Source organism: Arachis ipaensis, chromosome B5 (assembly GCF_059453495.1).
Source record: "Arachis ipaensis isolate K30076 ecotype BB chromosome B5, ASM5945349v1, whole genome shotgun sequence".
NCBI classification, from domain to species: domain Eukaryota; kingdom Viridiplantae; phylum Streptophyta; class Magnoliopsida; order Fabales; family Fabaceae; genus Arachis; species Arachis ipaensis.
The window spans coordinates 17,467,744-17,487,172 of NC_142440.1; the positions used below are offsets into that span (position 1 = coordinate 17,467,744).

General features: G+C 35.0%; 2 protein-coding genes and 1 non-coding gene across 3 annotated transcripts; 2 read left to right on the forward strand and 1 right to left on the reverse strand.

The window, feature by feature from the left end:
• Window positions 1-706: 706 nt before the first annotated feature.
• LOC107640258 (RING-H2 finger protein ATL22-like) lies at window positions 707-3,173 on the forward strand. The gene is made up of 3 exons (XM_021123189.2): window positions 707-1,487; window positions 1,590-1,664; window positions 2,659-3,173. The coding sequence occupies exons 1-3, from the start codon at window positions 716-718 to the stop codon at window positions 3,171-3,173; spliced, it is 1,362 nt and encodes a 453-aa protein (XP_020978848.1). The 5' UTR covers window positions 707-715.
• Window positions 3,174-5,134: 1,961 nt separating this feature from the next.
• Window positions 5,135-5,207, forward strand: TRNAA-CGC (transfer RNA alanine (anticodon CGC)). The gene has a single exon. It is a non-coding gene; the product is annotated as a tRNA-Ala (tRNA).
• A 10,464-nt stretch (window positions 5,208-15,671) lies between these two features.
• Window positions 15,672-17,458, reverse strand: LOC110262760 (uncharacterized). The gene is made up of 3 exons (XM_088486064.1): window positions 16,696-17,458; window positions 16,220-16,608; window positions 15,672-16,139 (listed from the first exon to the last, which is right to left on the reverse strand). Exons 1-3 carry the CDS (start codon window positions 17,456-17,458, stop codon window positions 15,672-15,674), a joined length of 1,620 nt encoding a protein of 539 aa, XP_088342190.1.
• Window positions 17,459-19,429: the final 1,971 nt, after the last annotated feature.

A 19,429-nucleotide genomic window follows, 5' to 3' on the forward strand; every position in this document is an offset into this window, starting at 1 on the left:
GTTATTTTATATTTGAGTTTTTAGCTTTAAAAGTGCCTATTTTATAGAAATGTGATAAAAAATAGTCGTATTACAAGAGAAGTACTTTTTTTTAACTTCTCTATAAATTCTTAAATTGTTTCTTAAAAAGCTGCAATTTAGTTTTGAAAATTGCACCATACATTAATATTATTACTTTTCATAATTCAAAAATTCAAAAAAAATACTTTTAAAACTTTTCAAAGGCACATAACAAATATTTAAAAAAAAATTAGTGCACAATTTTTGTCTTTCCTTAGCTTTTGTACCTTATAGTGCAAAAAAGGAACAGAAGCGACCAAATATAGAGATTACTAGTGAATATTTAACCAGTGTTCTTCAATAGACATTTTTGTTCCTCTACAAATTAAATATTGCAACCCTAAATATCGGATTTCCTTTTTCTACGTTATGATCCGTCTTTTATATTCAAATGTTAGTGCCTTGTTTTGTCCATTGTCGGAAGCAAATTAGCATGGTCATACATAAGTCCATATTTGTTTACATAAGGAAAAAAAAGACATAAATTAGTATTGGACGATTAAAACTAAGATTCTAGCAGATCTAGGACTACCCGACCACGGCACAAGAACATGGCTTCTTGGACAACACGAAACTCATGTCCCATGTTGTATTAGTATAGCACATACATACATATAATGTAATCATAGCTTTGGGTTAGTTGATCATTGGTCCAATGGCTAACTTGCTAATAACTTTGTTCTTAATTTCCATTATTGAACTCTTGTTTCTTCCTAACGCAACAAGAAGCAAAACAACTTCACCAGCTTGTGGAAGCAGATATTGTGGAAGCTCTGAAGTAGCTATTGAGTTCCCTTTCCATTTGACACAGGATCATACTAGCTTTGTTGGAGGAGATGCACGATGCGGGTACCAAGGTTTTGAAGTTTCGTGTAACCAAAGGAATTTGATGATTAGTCTCCCAAATGGAGGAGGAGAATTCATCGTCAAAAACATCTCTCTAGAGCACCAATATATTTGGGTCAACGACCCTAATGAGTGTTTTGCTAAACGGTTCTTGCAGGGCAAGGATCTCATCAAAGATTCACCCTTCCTATGGGGCCTTCCAAATTCAAAGAGAGTGATGTTTTACAATTGCAGCGAATTAGCAGGAATTGATGTTGATCCACAACTACGTCTTCCTTGCCTGAGTGACGATGAGAAGCATTATTATTCTGTTATAGTTTTGTCAGAGTCGGATATTGAGAATGAGAATTATTATAGTTCAAAGTGTAGGAATATTGGGTCTGCTTTGTTTCCCGTTAATGATGTTTCTGAAGATGATTCTTCAATATCATCACGGCAAATAAGAGATGAACTTATTCATTTTGATATGAAGTTGCAATGGTTTAGGCCTAGTTGTTATTGTAAGGAGGATCAACACTGTGGCTTCATACCAAATGCTGATTTTGACGTTGTTTGTTACAACCACAAAAATCAAGAACAAGGTAATACATTGTCAACTCAATCTTCATCTCAATACCGGATCCTTTAATTTCCTTAAATAATATTATAAATTGTTCTGACATGAAAATGTGGAGTTAGTGCAGATATGTTACTTGAACTTGACAGCGGTTATTCCAATAATAATGGTAATGGGCACATGCAAGCACTTTCCGGTACTAGTAAGTATTTAACTATATATGATAAAGAAAAGTAACATGTAGATGTAAAAGTTCAGCCACCAAATAAATTATTATATATATATAAATTTATTTTTAATATATATTTTGTATTTTAATATATATTATATATGGACGAATAATATTTGTGTACATACATATGATTATATTACGAGTAAAATTCTTTTCTGACTCTTGTCCTTTCTTGATTTAGATAACTCATACCTTAATAATTGAAAAAATGACAATTCGTCTCTTAATTTTTTTTGTTAGATGCATAAACCTTTCAACGAGAATCTCTTATAAAAAGGTGGTAGAAAATGTTTATGTACAATGTTAACTTATAGAGGAAGTATAGGAAAGTAATAGAGTATCTATACAATGTGTACAATTGGGGTATAGGGATGTTCGATTCAGTAGGATATCAGAAGTCTATTATCTCTGGTACTCGGATGGTTATTCTATATAGTATGGGTGTATTATGTTTGAAAAATTAGTAGTATTTTACGCTGGATGTTCATTTTTTAACTTATATTGGGCCAAATAAATAGTCTATTGTACACATTATACAAATACTCCATTGGCTTCTTAGCGGGACTCTAACTTATATAATCTGATCTTCACCTGTCCTATATAAATGATAACTATTTGATTGAGATTGTTTATTACCTATACAATCATCAAAACAATGCTACAAAATAATAACTATTTGATTGAGACATTATTTTGACGATTATGTAAAAACTAATCAAGAAAGTATTTTTTTTCATTTTTTGTTATTTTTTGTCAAAAATTCTTACAAAAGAACTTATGTGTCTAATAAAAAGAAAGGATAAGGGCTCATACGGCTAATTAAAAAAAAAAAAGAATAAAGGGTGAATTATTATTTTCTAATTGTTAAGATACGAGATATCTAAATTACAAAATAGGAATAGAAAAGAGGTTTTACTCTTATATTATAAATTCCATAATTGATATTGGAGTTGGGCGCATGCAGGTGGAAGTCCTCCAAGTTATTATTATGGTGAAAAGGAAGAGAGCAAGTTTGCTATAGCATTGGGAACGCTAGGTATATTAATATTATTATTTTATGTAGCATTTCATATAACTAAGGAGATGAGACAAGAAAGGTTACGACAGAGAATCATCGAGACCCAACATGCGCGAGCAAGGAGAATGTTGTTAAGCCAACAGCGACAGCTAGGAGAGCTACGCAGATTAAGAATGATGGAATCATCATCAATCATCAGTGAGAGGTACCCTCCCACCAGCGATGAGAATTCAACAATAATAATAGAGTTAGAACAATGTCCAGTTATCCAGCTAGGTGACAGTGGACAATTGCCAACAATGTCAATGGACAACGTTTGTTCTATATGTCTTAGTGAGTACGAGGCTAAAGAAACATTAAGGAGCATGCCACAGTGTAATCACTTTTTTCATTCTCATTGTATTGATCCCTGGCTCAAGATGAATGCTACTTGTCCCTTGTGCCGAAAATTGCCAATATGAATAATTTAGAGATGGATAAGCCATAAAAAATGAACTTAAATTATTTTGGCGATGATTCTTCAAATTTTTGTTATCAGCACTTAGGCACATATTTAAGGTGCAATATATTAAGAGCTAACAAATTTAGCCGTTTAACTAAAACTCCAGTTGCATTCTCTTTAAGTCCTAAATCCTAATCAAGCAAACAGTCAATTTTTTTTTTTTTCCTTTTTTGTGGGTATTAACATATTCATTCATTCATTTTAAACAAGGAAGAGCCTTTATGGGCCTAACATTGAGAAACTTTCAAACAGAATTCGTTCAAGATAGTGGGCGGTTACTTAACCCACATGATCTTTTGACCCAAAAAAACTCCACATGACTTGACCAAAAATACCCACATGCTATGGAACACAAACACAAAACATGACATGATATGGGACTATACACATGAATTCTCTTTTCTTTCTTTCTTTCTTTTTTTTTAAATGTGGATATAGTATATATATAAAATATAAAATATTTTTTAATAATATTTTATTATTTTATTTATATTAAAATATAAATGATATATTTTAATTATTTTTATATTTTTTAATTATATAAAATATTTAAAATAATTTTTATGTTAATAAATAATAATGTATATTATTTTAAAACTCATTTCAAAAATATAAATTAAGAATAAGATTGGATACGACTGACACGGTATTTAATTGTGTTTAAATGTGTTTGGAAAAAGTATTTTTGTATTTTTAATTAAGATATTGTGTCAGACGAGTGTCGATGAGTATCATATTCAAAATATGTTCAACACGCGAAAACAATAACTCGAAAAAATGTATGTGCTTTCATAGACCATATTAGGAATGCACATGGATCGGGTAAAGTCAGGTTTGCTTTAACCGAAATTCGCTTCAAATAATGACCATGTCTATTTTTGATATTTTTACCCGGTCCTAAACCGGTGAAATCACAATGCTTTCGAGCCACACTAAAACTGGGTCTAAATCGGGTGAAGTCCAGGTTTTGATAAACTTTATGTCAAAAAATTATGATGCACTTATTTATAAAAAAAACATATTTATTATCGAAAAGTTGATATCCATACTTGAACTTGAGTTTGTCTATAAATTATAATTTCATGTTTCTTTAATCTATTTTTTAATTCAACAAATGTGATTAAAAATAAAGTAATAAATTTATAATTAATATAATATAATATTAGAATTAATTTAAAACATATATAATTTGTTAAGTCTACCTAGGATGCATAGAAGTTGGGTAAAACTAAGTTCGCCTTAATCCAGATATGACCTTTAATAATGACTGCGTCAGTTTTTAATACTCTTATCCAACTCTAAATTCGAGAAAATCATACCAAATTAATTTCAAAATATTTGAATTCGGATCGGATCTTCAGGTCACTTCAAATAGATTTCCCAGATATATCCAATCTCAATGAGAATAGAAGCAAGCCGATTCCGTTGTAGTCGTCGCTGTCGTAGAAAGATTGTTATGAACTGACTAAATAACTAGCGGAACGTTCGAAGCCCACTGCTTTAGGTAAAGTTGTTACGTGCTTTGCAGCTATTAAATTGGCCTTGTTTTCATTCATCTCGCCTAGTGCGAAAACAATGAAAATGCATTTTACCCGGATTCAAATCAATCAAAATCAGTCGAATATAGCTGCATTTGTTCGTTGTGCGCCCTGGACCACATGATAATACAGGCCCAAGTTGCTTGTCTAAATACTAGCCCAACGAGGCCCTAGGTCTTATTCTTAAGGACCTTACACTAGTGCAAACAGCAAACATTACTTCCATTGCATGCACACTATGCACTAGCACAAGATAATTGCCACGTTTCCCATATGCTGGATTTCCCCACATGCATCCTCCACTCCGCCGTTACCCACTCCTTCTTTTTTCTTGTTCCTGTTAATTAGATTAAAAATTATTACATTGCAATATTAGCATCATGGGGGTGTAGCTCATATGGTAGAGCGCTCGCTTCGCATGCGAGAGGCACGGGGTTCGATTCCCCGCACCTCCATATCCATTCTTTTAAAGGTTCGCACTTGTTATTATATTATTTCTTCGTTCTAATGTTATTGAAGCTAAAGCTAACCACGTTGAGCCCCTCTCATTTTCCCACTTCATCTGCCTCTGTTCCCAAATTTAAGCTCATCATTTCTCTCATTCTCATACATATCCTACCACCTTTGTTTTTATTATGAAATTATATCTTTCAAGATATTATTATTAATATGTTAACTTTGCAACAAATTCTATGACCTGTATGTATGTGTATGTCATGGTCCTAACTCCTAAATCCCCAATATAATATAAGAACAATATAACAACTCTATCCACTGAGCTCTGTAACGTTTTGCGTGAGCATTATTGTTTAGTGTTTATCTCACATCCTTGAAACGTATATATGTAATGTAACTGTTCAAGTCGTTCTTCAATTCTTTCTTATCCAAATCCTTGACTCAACTTTCTCTGTTTCCCTGCACGAAAGGAAAAAGAGAAGCTCTTAAGATTTTAAGGCGGCACCGACTGAGGAAAATTAAAGGTGCTTTAATGAAGAATAGATTAACTACTAGTCTTGTCTAAGTTTGACTTTTAAGTCTTAATAGTAGGAAAGAGAAAATTTGAAAGAAAAAAAATGGGAGGAGAGAAAATGAATAGAAAAGTAAGTTTTTTTGTTGTTTAAATAAAAAAAAAAGAAAAATAGTATGAGATTTATTAAATTATTTTTTTTTCATAAATAAAAAGAAAATGAAAAAAAATGTGGTAATATGAATAAAATTATATATTTATCCTTTATTATTAATAAATTATAATTTATATATAATATGAATAAGGGTATTAATGTAATTTTATATTATTATGATTTTTATTTTATTTTTTTTCAATCCAAGCAAAAGAAAATTTTTTTTCTATTTTCTTTCTATTAATTTTCTTTTAATCCAAACAACATATAAATAATTCTACTTTTCTTTCTTCTCATTTTCTTTCCTTCTATTTTCCTTCCTATATCCAAACAAAACCTAACACTCTTCAACCCCTTTGAAAGCACTTATTAATTATCTAAATTATCTACAATCAATAATTAATAATAATAATAATAATAATAATAATTCAAAATATCTGTTACTGACTATTGCCGCATACCTAAGCGGTCCTTTACTCCCTCGCAAATAATGCTAGAATCAAATATAGAATAGCTTTACTTATTCAACACATCTATTTTGGCTTGTATAAACATAAATATTGTCGGTGGATTGGTGGTTCACGAAACTCTCTAATATATGTTGTCCACATGGTCAAAACATCTACGTATTAAGAAAATAAACAAAGAGATTCTAAGTATTTTAATTAAAAATAATAATAATAAGAATCCTCTTTTGTCCGAAAATTATATATTTTTCATTACTCAACCATAAATCACAGAACTTCTTATTTTTAATATTAGAGTAATAGTAGTGCTTTTTTAAAATGTAGATTATTGGGATATTATATTCAAATGTGAAATTATTTAATTAGAAAAGTATAAATTGGACCGTCCGATTTATTAGAGATACAGAAATTAGACTGTTCGATTTTTAGAAATACACAAATTAGACCGTCCGATTTATAGAAGTACAGAAATCAGACTGTCCGATTTATAAGAGATACACAAATCGGACCGTCTGAATTTGTGTTAAAAAATTAAAAAATTTGAGGTACAGAAATTGAACCTTTCAATTTGTGTACTTTCCACAATTTTAAAAAACACCAAAAATTACAATATTAAAATATATTATCACTTTTATTTCTGTAAAAAAAAATTAGCCTAAATCACAACCCATTTATTTTTCTCTATCGTGCTAATTAAATATTGCGGGTTGTCTTCTATTATATCCTAGAAGGTATGGTTAGTTTATTGAATTTATCCTCCGGTTGGGGTACTAAGTCAAAATTTCATGCAATGTTTGTTGACCTATATACCTGTTCTGGAATCATTTCTATAAACTCAATATTGTGCTTAAATATACGAGAACTCTTAAAAAATTGATTTGATGATTAAGTATTTTTTTAAATTAAAAAAAATGTTACAAAAAATAATATTAATCTTTTATTATTTATTATAATATTTAATAATTTAATTTTATGAGTTTAATTATTATATTATAATTATCAATAATAATATTGATATATAAGCTTAAAATAATGAATTATAAAAAAAAATCATAAAAGAGTCTTTTATAGAAAAATAACTCATGAAAAGGACCGTTCTCACTATTTTAGAACCAATTAAATTCAGTTATATATACTATTCTAAACATGTATATTTATATATAATTTTTATTTTAATTTTTTTTGTAATTCATGTTAATTTGAGTGTCGAAATTTTTGCATATACACTCCCTATAAAAATGACAAATTCGAGATATTAAAAATTTGAAATAAAAAGATAGTACAACATCATATCCTCTAACTTATTTTTTTTAATTTTTTCAGTTAATTTTTAAATTTAGAAGAGAAGAACTATTTCTGAACAATATTTTTTCTCAATTTATATTTATGACTCACTTTTGGGTTGTCACTGTTTGCGATTCTGTAACAGAAAGATGGAATGAGGAGTTAGTTATGAACATCACATATCACATTCATGTGCGAGTTTCGATGTTCTTGGGGTGACAATAATGCCCCCACTAGAAAAGGGCATAAACAGGGTCCTACACAGCCCAGCAGAGTATAACACTAAAAGGTTTCAACGTTTAGGGATTAATAATCAACCCTTATGTCAATATAGTACGATTGCTATCAATTATATATCACATATAATGGAGGTTGGTTAGGTATTTTTGTTAAGAATGTGAAAGAAAGTGAATGGTTTGGACATGGGACAGTTGGCTTATGATGATTTGAAAATGTGACCCCAAATATGACCGTCCGGAATTGGGGTCTAACCAGGGAAAGACGCGTCAATTAATTAGTAATAAACTATTTATGTGAAGTCTAAGATGAGATAAGATATGCCTGATATGGGGTAATTAATTGCATGAAGCAAGGAAGTTACCTATTTTCAAACTAACAAAACGGAACTGCAAGTTGTTTGGTCGGTGAATGAGGATAATACTTTGTTCACTTAAGCATATAAGAGTCAATCACTTTCAAATATATATAAGAAGAAAAAAGAAAAAAAAAAATAAAAGAGTCAACATACTTTTATGTGAGAAAAAATAAAGTAATTATTTTCGAAAGATACGTGGAGATGTCACTTAAATCAATTTCATTAGGAATATATTAAAATAATATAAATATATATTAAAAATAAATTAAATTATATATATTTATATATAAATATATAGTAATTAATTTTAATAGTTAATTTTAGTATATAAATAATATTTTTAAATTAAAAATTATAAAATAATTTGATATATTTAATTAAATAATATAAATATTCATATTTTTATTATTATTATTTTTATTTTAATAATTACCATAAAAAATATAGCTATTTATTAATGCAGAAACACTATTTTACTCTACTATATATGTGGCCAATGAGTAATAGCTCAAATGACATAGTCTTTCCATACTCATTTAAGAGGTTGTGGATTCAAGTCTCCTATGTATTTGTTTAATTCGGTTCAGATTTTTAGATAAAAAAATTAAAAAGAAGAAACAAGCCATGAATTGCCCTACTTGGGAAGCGAATTATCAAGATGTTTGGTTAAAACAAAAATTATCACACGCGACATCTCCTTGTTGTCTAAAGAATTATTATTCGAAAATGGTCACCGGAATTCTTGGACATTCGCGAAGAATCACGCCAACATATGACTTTTTATTAAAAAAATAACAATTATAGTGATCTTTTGGGAAAGCAGGAGTAATAATCACTCGATTATAATCTGAAATACAATATAATTCGGCTTATATCCATGAGGAAATATTTTTATTATGGTAGCAAATTTGGTGTTTAACTATAAAATGGTACTACAGAAATTGTTTTCGATGATTTATTTTATTAATCCTTTTTTAAATAAACACAAATCCTCATTCATGATTCGCTTTTAATTATTTGTTTTCTAACAAACTCAAATATCCCTCATCATTTTCTTGAAAAAAAAATCAAGGGAAGACAAAATACTACTAATGATTTGCTCCTTTTATTTAAAAAAACAGAAATTGCCTCCGATGATTTTATTTTTATATTTATCTTCATATTCTAGTAAAATTTTAAAAAATTCAATATTTTTAAATTTTATAAAAAAATTCTTTATATGAAAAAAATTAGTCCCTTGTAGAATTAAAAAATTTTTTTATCAAAAGACTACCATAAAGATAAATAAATAACCGAATAGAGTTTTAAATTATTAAATTTTTTTAATGATAAATTTCTTTCTGTTGACTTAATTAAGCGTTAGAATATATATATATGACCGTTATATATCGGTTACGAATTATAGTTCGGCAGACTTCTTTGTAACCGACGTGTTAGCTCTACTGAGTTTATGGTAATAAATGACCTTTGATCGGTTACATCAAAGATAATCAATTAAGAAATATGGCCGTTATCATCTCCCGGTTATAAAAGGAAACAATTGAAATCGGCAAAGGTATGAAAATATTTCTAAGTTGAAAAGTTCGCTTTAAAATAATTCTCGTTAACTAACTTGAGCGTCGGAGTATTTTTTGCAGATACTCCTCTCCCTGTTTCATTCGCTGGCTGAGGTATACTGTGGTTCATTGATAAGGTCGGCCAACCGTTTTGCGGGGACGAGTTATAGTTCGACTGCAACAAGTCAAGAACATTTGGCGCCCACCGTGGGGCCGAAATTCGGAATTCTTTTTTCTTAGGTCCCAAATACCCCAGCAACTATTAATGGCTGACGCACCTCCTCCCACTCCATCTGAGCTCTTTCGTATGGAAACCGAGCTTCAGCAGGCAAACCAGCAAATGGCTGAGGCAAATGAGCGTATGAGGAATGAAAATCAAAGGATGCAGCAACAAATCGAGCAATTAGTCAACGCTCGCCTCGAGCACAATAACGATCGTAATGAACGGCACACTGATGATGAACACCGTACACATGTCTTGGAGACGCCCCAGGATGATAAAGGCGGGGTCCTCGGAATAACGAAATTACAGCCGAGGGCGAGGGAGACGAGCTTGACAATTCTACAGGACCGTTCACAGCAGACATCATGAATTTTCAACTGGCTAGACAATTTACTTTACCGACGACGTTAACTCCGTATGATGGATTAGGAGATCCAAAACAACACATCAAGAAATTCCGATCAATTATGATCATTAACGGTGCATCTGACCCTATTTTATGTCGTTGTTTTCCGTCCTTTTTAGATGGTCCTGCACTTGACTAGTTTTGTTCTTTGCCTGCAGATTCCATTTCGCGATTTCAGGAGTTGGAAAAACAATTTGAGGATCACTTTGCGGCGTCTGCCATATACTTGCACGATTCCGACTATTTGACGACCGTTAAATAAGGTCCTCAAGAAAGTCTGAAGGACTACATTACCCGCTTTACAAAGATAGCCATGAGGATCCCTGATCTCCACCCTGAAGTCCACTTGCATGCCATCAAGAGCGGCCTTCGCCCCGGAAAATTTCAGGAAGCTATCGCAGTAGCCAAGCTGAAGACTCTAGCCGAGTTTTGTGAGAAGGCCAAAGGACAGATAGATATTGAGGAGCTTCGCCAGGCCCGAAAGGCTGAAAAGTCGGCAACCACCAAGGACGACGACAAACCTCGGGAAATAGAAAGAGCTTTAAGCCTACGCCCCGTTATGAGTCATACACGCAGTTTAATGCGAAGAGGGACGATATTATTAAGGAAATACTGAATTCCAAGTTGATCAAACCCCTTCGAAAGGCCGGAAGTTATCCAGAACTGAAGAATGTTGACAAATCTCAGTATTGCACGTTTCATCAGAAGTATGGTCACACAACCGATGAATGTGTGATCGCAAAAGATCTTCTTGAACGTTTGGCAAGGCAAGGGCATCTTGATAAATTTATTACAGGTCATATGCAGAAGAGATCCATCCCTACGACAGATCCATCCCCTGTAGGATCGTCATCAAAGGACAAGGAGAAGGTCCCCGCCCAACCCAGAGGCACAATTAACTGCATTTTAGGGGGCTATGCTGGAGGTGGACACACAAGTTCGGCTAGGAAGCGCACGTACAGAGCCATGCTGGCCCTTGGGGATACCACCAACAATCCTCAGCCAGCACAGAAGATGCCCGAAATGACGTTTTGCCCGACCGATTTTAGTTGCAATGATGCCAATTTGGATGACCCTGTTGTCATCTCCATCCAGTTGGGCGACTTAATAGTTCGAAAAGTGTTGCTGGATCTAGGTAGCAGCGCCGATGTCTTATTTTTTTGCCACATTTGAAAAAATGAAACTAAGTACTAACATTTTGCAACCATCTGTAGGAGACTTGGTCGGCTTTTCAGGAGAACGGGTTTCGGTTATGGGTTCAGTGTGGTTACAAACCACACTAGGTGAGCAACCATTATCCAGAACGCAGGATATCCAATACCTTGTGGTTAACTGTTTCAGTCCTTACAATCTTATTTTAGGAGACCTTTCTTAAATAGATTTGCTGCAATTGTATCCACAGTTCATCTTTGTGTCAAGTTTCCTGTGCAGGATAATATTGTGGCCACAGTTCATGGTGACCTACAAGAAGCTCGGCACTGTTATAACACAAGCTTGAAACCTATCAAGAGAAACAACGAGCGGCGTGTAAACTCCATACAGGCCGAGCAACCAATGCTAACCGAGCTGGATCTCAGAGCCGACCTTCAAGATCGTCCTTTACCGAATGAAGAGCTAACAAAGCTTATGTTAACTGATGATCCCACCAAATTTACTTTTGTAGGAACGTCCGTGAAAAACGAGGAAAAGGAAAAACTCATTCATTTTTTGCGACAGAATGCCGACCTGTTCGCTTGGACATCAGGAGACATGCCAGGCATAGATCCATCCATTATCACCCAAAAGCTAGCCATAAGTCCGGCAGCTCGACCAATATCTCAGAAAAAAAAGAAATCTTGGAACGGAGAAACGACTTGCATCCATGGCCGAAGCCAAAAAGCTCATTGACGCGAACTTCATACGGGAAATCAGGTTCACCACTTGGTTAGCTAACATCGTCATGGTAAAGAAAAACAATGGTAAATGGCGCATGTGCGTCGATTTCACTGATTTAAATAAAGCATGCCCTAAAGATGCCTATCCTCTGCCTTCTATTGATACTTTAGTAGATAATTCTTGTAGTTATGGTACCTTGAGTTTCATGGATGCATATTTTGGTTACAACTAGATTTTTATGCATCCATCAGACCAGGAAAAATAGCTTTTATTACTGAGTATAGTAACTATTGCTATAACGTCATGCCCTTTGGCTTAAAGAATGCAGGAGTAACGTACCAAAGACTGATGAATAAGGTCTTTGACCAACAGAGGTGTATGTTGATGACATGGTCGCCAAAACAAAGGTCGGCCAGTCCCATATTGATGATCTTACTGAAATTTTTGGTCAGATCCGAGCTTATAACATGAGGCTCAATCCAGAAAAGTGTGCTTTTAGCGTGCAAGGAGGAAAATTTCTCGGCTTCATCCTTACCAGCCGGGGAATTGAAGCAAATCCAGAAAAATGTCAGGCAATCCTTGAAATGAACAGTCCCACAACCATCAAAGAGGTTCAGCGACTGACAGGGCGACTAGCAGCATTGTGCAGGTTCCTGCCATGTTTGGCATCCAAATCCGCGAGCTTTTTCCAACGAAAAAATACAACTTTTCACTGGAATGAAAGCTGTGAAGCCGCGTTTCAGGGTTTAAAGCAATTCCTTTCTAAACCACCTGTTTTACAAAAACCTAAGGTCGGCGAGCCATTATATTTATATTTGTCAATCACTGATGTGGCGGTTAGTTCTGTTCTTGTTGCAGAAAATGAGAAAACACAGCAGCCAGTTTACTTTGTGAGAAAATCACTCCAGAATGTCGAGCTTCGATATCTGAGGTTAGAAAAGCTGGCGTATGCTCTTGTTTTCTCGGCAAGGAGGCTTCGTCTGTATTTTCAGATCCATACAATCAATGTTAGAACTTCCCAGCCACTGCGCCACATACTCGCCAAACCCGAGCTAGCTGGGAGACTGATCAAGTGGTCTATTGAACTCTCAGAATTTGATATTCACTATCAACCTAGAACATCTGTCAAATCACAATACTTAGCCGATTTTGTTGCCGAATTCACGGGATCAAGTTCGGACGAAGAAATTACAAGCTGGGTGTTATTCGTCGATGGGGCCTCAAACCCCTAAGGATCTGGAGCGGGAATACTTTTGGAAAATCCTGAAGAAGTTGTTGTTGAGCATTCTCTTCGGTTTTCCTTCAAAGCCAGTAATAATCAAGCCGAATATGAAGCCCTCATTGCCGGGCTCAGGTTAGCAATTGAATTGCAAGTTATTAATCTGCAGGTTTATTGTGATTCCTTATTAGTTGTTCAACAAGTAAATAAATGTTTTCAGACAAAAGATCATATTCTATCAAAATACCTTGAAATTGTCAAAAAACTTATAACTCGTTTTTCAAAGATTGAAATTACTCATATAGATAGAGATCAAAATTATAGGGCAGATATATTATCTAAGTTAGCTACTAGTCAGTCACACACTGCCTCACTTTTACAGTCAACTCTTCATGAACCAAGCATAAATATAATCAGTACCTTTCATATAGATACCGAGGATACTTGGCAAAAGCCATACATCCAATACCTCAAGCATGGAGAGTTTCCATTAGAAATACAAGATATCAAAAAGTTTAAACGGCAAGCATCTTTCTTTACATTGCTGAATGACAAATTGTATAGGCGAGGTTATTCTCGACCACTGTTGAAATGTTTAGACAGATCAGAAGTTGACTTAGCCTTAGCTGAGGTTCACGAGGTCATTTGTGGGATGCACTCAGGGGCAAGAAGCCTAGCACGGAAGATTCTCCGTGCTGGTTTTTACTGGCCGACCATATGGGAGGACAGTTAGAAAAAGGTCCGAACTTGTGATCACTGTCAAAAGTACGCCCCTATCATTAACATCCCAGCCGAGAATTTGCACCACTCAACGGTAAGCTAGCCATTTAATAAATGGGGAATTGACATTCTCGGACCTTTCCCCACTGCACCGAGACAAGTAAAATATTTAGTTGTGGCAATCGATTATTTTTCCAAATGGATTGAAGCTCAGCCCCTAGCTAGAATTACATCGGCACAAATGATATCATTTGTTTGGCAAAAAATAATCTGCAGATTCGGTATACCTCGGCATATCATAACTGACAATGGCCGCCAGTTTACCGACTATAATATTCAGACCTTTTTGCAGATTTTACAGATTAGACAGCATTTCTCTTCAGTTGAGCATCCTCAATCCAATGGTTTAGCGGAAGTTGCAAACAAGGTCCTCCTCCAAGCTCTACGAAAGAAGCTCGATGACACTAAAGGTTTATGGGCCAAACTTGTTTCGGAAATTCTATGGGGTTATAACACCTCAGTACACTCAACAACTAAAGAAACACAATTTCGTTTGGTGTATGGATCGGATGCAATGATTCCAATCGAAATCTCACAAGGCTCCTTAAGAACGCACAACGAGATCATGATGATGCTCGGCGAGCCGAGCTTGATTTGATTGAAGAAGTACGAGCCATAGCAGCAGTTCGCCACAAAGCCCTGCAACAGCGAATAGCTCAGCGTCATAATAGGAAGGTCAGCCAAGATCTTTTCATGAAGGTGACTTGGTGTTAAGGAAAACTGAAGCAGCGTGAAGACCCCCTTCCCATGGCAAACTTGCCGCAACATGGGATGGACCTTACAGAATTCATCAAGTGATCAGCAAGGGCGCATATCATCTGGAGGAGTTAGACGGAACAATATTACCTAACACCTGGAATGTTAATTCCTTGAAGCAATACTACAGCTGACAAAATGCAGCACGCTGGTACTCTTTTTCCTACCTTGGGATTTTTCCCAAAGCTGGGTTTTGCTCAAGGAGGTTTTAACGAGGCTAGCTTACTAATTTCATTTGTAAAGGTACTGCATTAAATAAAATTTATTTTTCTGGTCATCTCTGTTCAAATATACTTTTGGAGAATAGACTCTATATTGATCAATTCCTACTACCGCCCTAAAAGGTCACTAATCAAACTTAAAAGTCACATTGATATCTCATGCGCAAATCGAAAGCTGATAAATTCTTAATCAGCACACTGAACTAATCAGACCCTAACTTGGGGTGTATAGAAAAATTGGGACTAACCATATCCTAATTTATCAGATATATATCAATTGCAAGCCAAACAGTATAGTATCATAGTCCTTACTAGGACCAAACATAAACCATTCAAAATACGCAGTTTTCATAAAGACTGTTCATATTCTTTAACTATTTCGACATTACAAAAAGTTCAAAATAAAACTAAATACTTTAGTCGGCCAAGTTATCATCGCCTTCTTCTGCCACCTCCTCGTCATCAACCAACTGACCGTTTCGAACTATTTTGCTCGGATCCATAGCAGTAAATTCACCTCCAGGACACAGGAACTTTGCTTGGATGACGGCACGCTCAAAATCTTCTGCGAAGGCATCGAGGATATCAGCTTCTCGGCTTGACTCGATCTGTTTCAATTTCAGTGTTACCTCAACAATTTGCTCACCCATGGTGGTTAATTCACTTTCCTTCTTCCCTAATGATTCTATTGCCCTTTCATGCTCTTCTTTTTCAAGTTTCAATTTCTCCTTCGTAGAAGAAAGTTCTTTCTTCAGCTCAGCTAGCATAGTCTCTTTTGTTTCCAGCTGCCCCTTTAGATCCGTACTCTCCGCAGCACTCTGTAACATCTTCCTATGCCTTTTTTCTTGACTTCGATCGATGCTAGCTAAGCGAAAACCCAACACCTACAAGTCAACACACAGATACAAATTACTTTTTCAAAAATTTACTTTGACAAAAATACAAACATCGAAGTTTAGCTGACCTGCATGAACTGGTCTATACCAACATCTCCGACTTCCTCAATACGACTCATGTCAGAAGCAGATTGAACAACTTCATCCGCCAAGACATTAAAAGGAAAATTTTTGTCCCATAATGACGACCCATCACCCTCTTTCTCAAAAGAGTGGAGTTTTTCTTGTTTAACAGTAAAACTCGCCAATTCACTAAGATCGATCGTTTTCTCACCTTCATCCAAATTTATTACCTCGGACTTTCTTTTCTTGAAAACAATTCCCTTTTTCTTACATGCTGGTTGATTCACTTCAGCCTCACCTTCCACTTTCTCTGGATTGGACGAAGACCCTTCAAAATTTTTCATCTTAAACCGAGCTCTCATGCTTGATGCTGAAACTCCAGGGTATTTCCCACCTGTAAAAAACAAAAAAGAGAAAGGGAAAATATTCAGTAAACAAATTGCACAATACAATCCAGATCAATAACTCAATAGTACCTCACCAAAATATTTTACAACAGACGCCCTATTTTTCTCCCAAGGAAGCAATTTTGAGACAGATATCAAACCACCCCGATCAACCATTTTCATCAAAAAGCTTATTATACATTCGTTCCGGGGTGTTATAAGTTCGGGACCCAATATGTGATTAGGTTGGCAACACCAATAAAGGGGAAACTTTTTCCCAAGATTTTTGTCTAAGTAAAAAGGAAATTCCTCATCCAATGATTTCACTTTAAAAAACATTTCCTTAAAATCTTTGAAAGAAGATTTGTACAATTTAAAAACAGAAAATCCAGGGGTACTATTTAGGTTTACCCAAAGGCCTTTCCAGATACCCTTGGCTTGAAAAAGAGAAAAAAATAATTCTATATCAGGTTCAATCTCTAAGAATTCCATTAAAACTGCAAAACATTTTATAAACGCCCATCCGTTAGGATGGACCTGAGAAGGCGCACAGTTCATTTGCTTCAATATATCGCATTCGAATTTTGTAAAAGGTAACTTCACAAACAACTCTTCGAGGACGCAGCTATACATGTAAAAATTTTCAAAATCTTTCTTTCTGTGAAAAACACGATCCATGCGACTGCATGGAATCATCTCGATGTGAAAACCAGGTCTCACTATCCTTCCCAAATTAATCCCTTCAACACTTTCTTTGTCAAAAAACAGAGAAGCCATTATCTTCACATCTCCATCGACCCACTCATACGACCCATCATCTTCTACCTTAGGTAACGCCTTTCCCTTCTTGTCACTCATTTCCTTTCTCTCAAACAGTAGAAAATCGAAAAGGTAAAGAGGTAAGGGAGTGTTGTTACTAACCTCTTTTGCTCATTCTTTAAAAACCCTTTTGAGAAGACATACGGGTTAAAGCAGCAGCTCAATCCTTATGCCAATGTAACTCAAAACAAATTTTTAACCATTCATTTAAGAAAAACTTTTTAGTTCCAGGTTAAAGATCATGACCCTTCATTAAAGTCCACTTTCAATGGTTCCAAGACAACCTTGGAACTTGCACCTTGCATTGAAAAAACACTACCATCATTAATTTGTTTCATAGCTTTTATTATTCCAAATAAAATAAATATACTTTATATTTGTACGATGCGTCAAGTTGACCTGGGGGCTCCTCACGCCGAGCTATAACTCGGTCGCGTCAAATTTTAAAGCTCAACCTGCCTCATCTAAACCCAGGCTAAGCTTGGGGGTTGTGATGTGACCGTTATACATCGGTTACGAGTTATAGCTCGGTAGACCTCCTTTTAACCGACACTTTAGCTCTACTGAGTTTATGGCAATAAATGACCTTTGATCGGTTATATCAAAGATAATCAATTAAGGAATATGGCCGTTATCATCTCCGGGTTATAAAAGGAAACAATTGAAATCGGCAAAGGTATGAAATCATTCTAAGCTGAAAAGTTCGCTTCAAAATAATTCTCGTTAACTAACTTGAGCGTCGGAGTACTTTTTGCAGGTACTCCCCTCCCTGTTTCATTCGCTGGCTGAGGTATATTGTGGTTCATTGATAAGGTCGGCCAACCGTTTTGCGGGGACGAGTTATAGTTTGGCTGCAACAAGGCAAGAACAATATATATATATATATATTGTGGTGATAAACTACAAGACAAATGTTCAAGAAATAAAAAATTACATAGGCAATAATCTAAAAAAAGTTGTGTCATTACTCATTAGAATTTGCACTAAAACATTAAAAAATGCGAGAGAAAAGAATGAAAAACATGACAGCTATAAGGTAAAGTGGTAAACGATGAATATAAACACGCATCATTACCTTCTTTTGTCACAAAACAATCAAAGTTTAGCTTACGAAAAGGAGTGTTAGGAGGAATATAATAAAGGGTATCCAACTCTCTGTTCCACAGGAGAGCTTAGTTATTAGCGCAAGGTAGTGTTCTTTTGCCAAATAAATAGCAAGACAATGGATGCTACCTTCTTCCAAGATCTGTCACGCTCAAAAACCAATTTGTTTTGCTCAAACAAAGGATATTCAAGACATTTGCAATGATGAGGGGCTAAGAAACCCCTTGATAAGGAGATAAAGATCCTAAATTTTTCAACAACTAAGAGACCAAAGGTTTATTAAAAAAAGATAGGACTTAATCTAGCATCTATGCTCATCCATGCATGTACCTCCAAATTTTTTTTGAAACTTAAGAGCTCAACACACTAGGTGGAGCCAACAGAGTCAAACAAACATAAAAAGAAAAGCAACTCCCAAAGAAAAACAACACCCAACAGAAATAGAGATCCACGTGTCATCTCTGGCATAGCCATCAACAACACTAGGAAGGGACACCACTCCACTCATCACAGTTGAGCATTGTCATGTGGATAATATCTTCTACACCTTTGGTTTGATTCTGAAATATCCTCCTATTCCTCTCCAACCAGATGTGCCAGATGATCGCACAGAAGCACCTCAGACGCTGCTTTTGAGCCTCTTTTCCACGCGCCTCCTCTGTCCAACTTACAAAAGTGGTCCTTCACCACCCGGGGAAAAGACCAGAGTCAGACAAACGCAGCTACCCAAGCATTCCACACCTGCCAAGCAAATTCACAGCCAAGAAACAAGTAATCAACCTGCTCAACATCCTTAGAACATAAAATACAGCTCGTTTCGTCCTGGCTAATAATTCCGAACCGACTCAGCCGTTCCTTGGTATTCACCCTACCTACCAGGACAAACCAAGCAAAGAGTTCTACTCT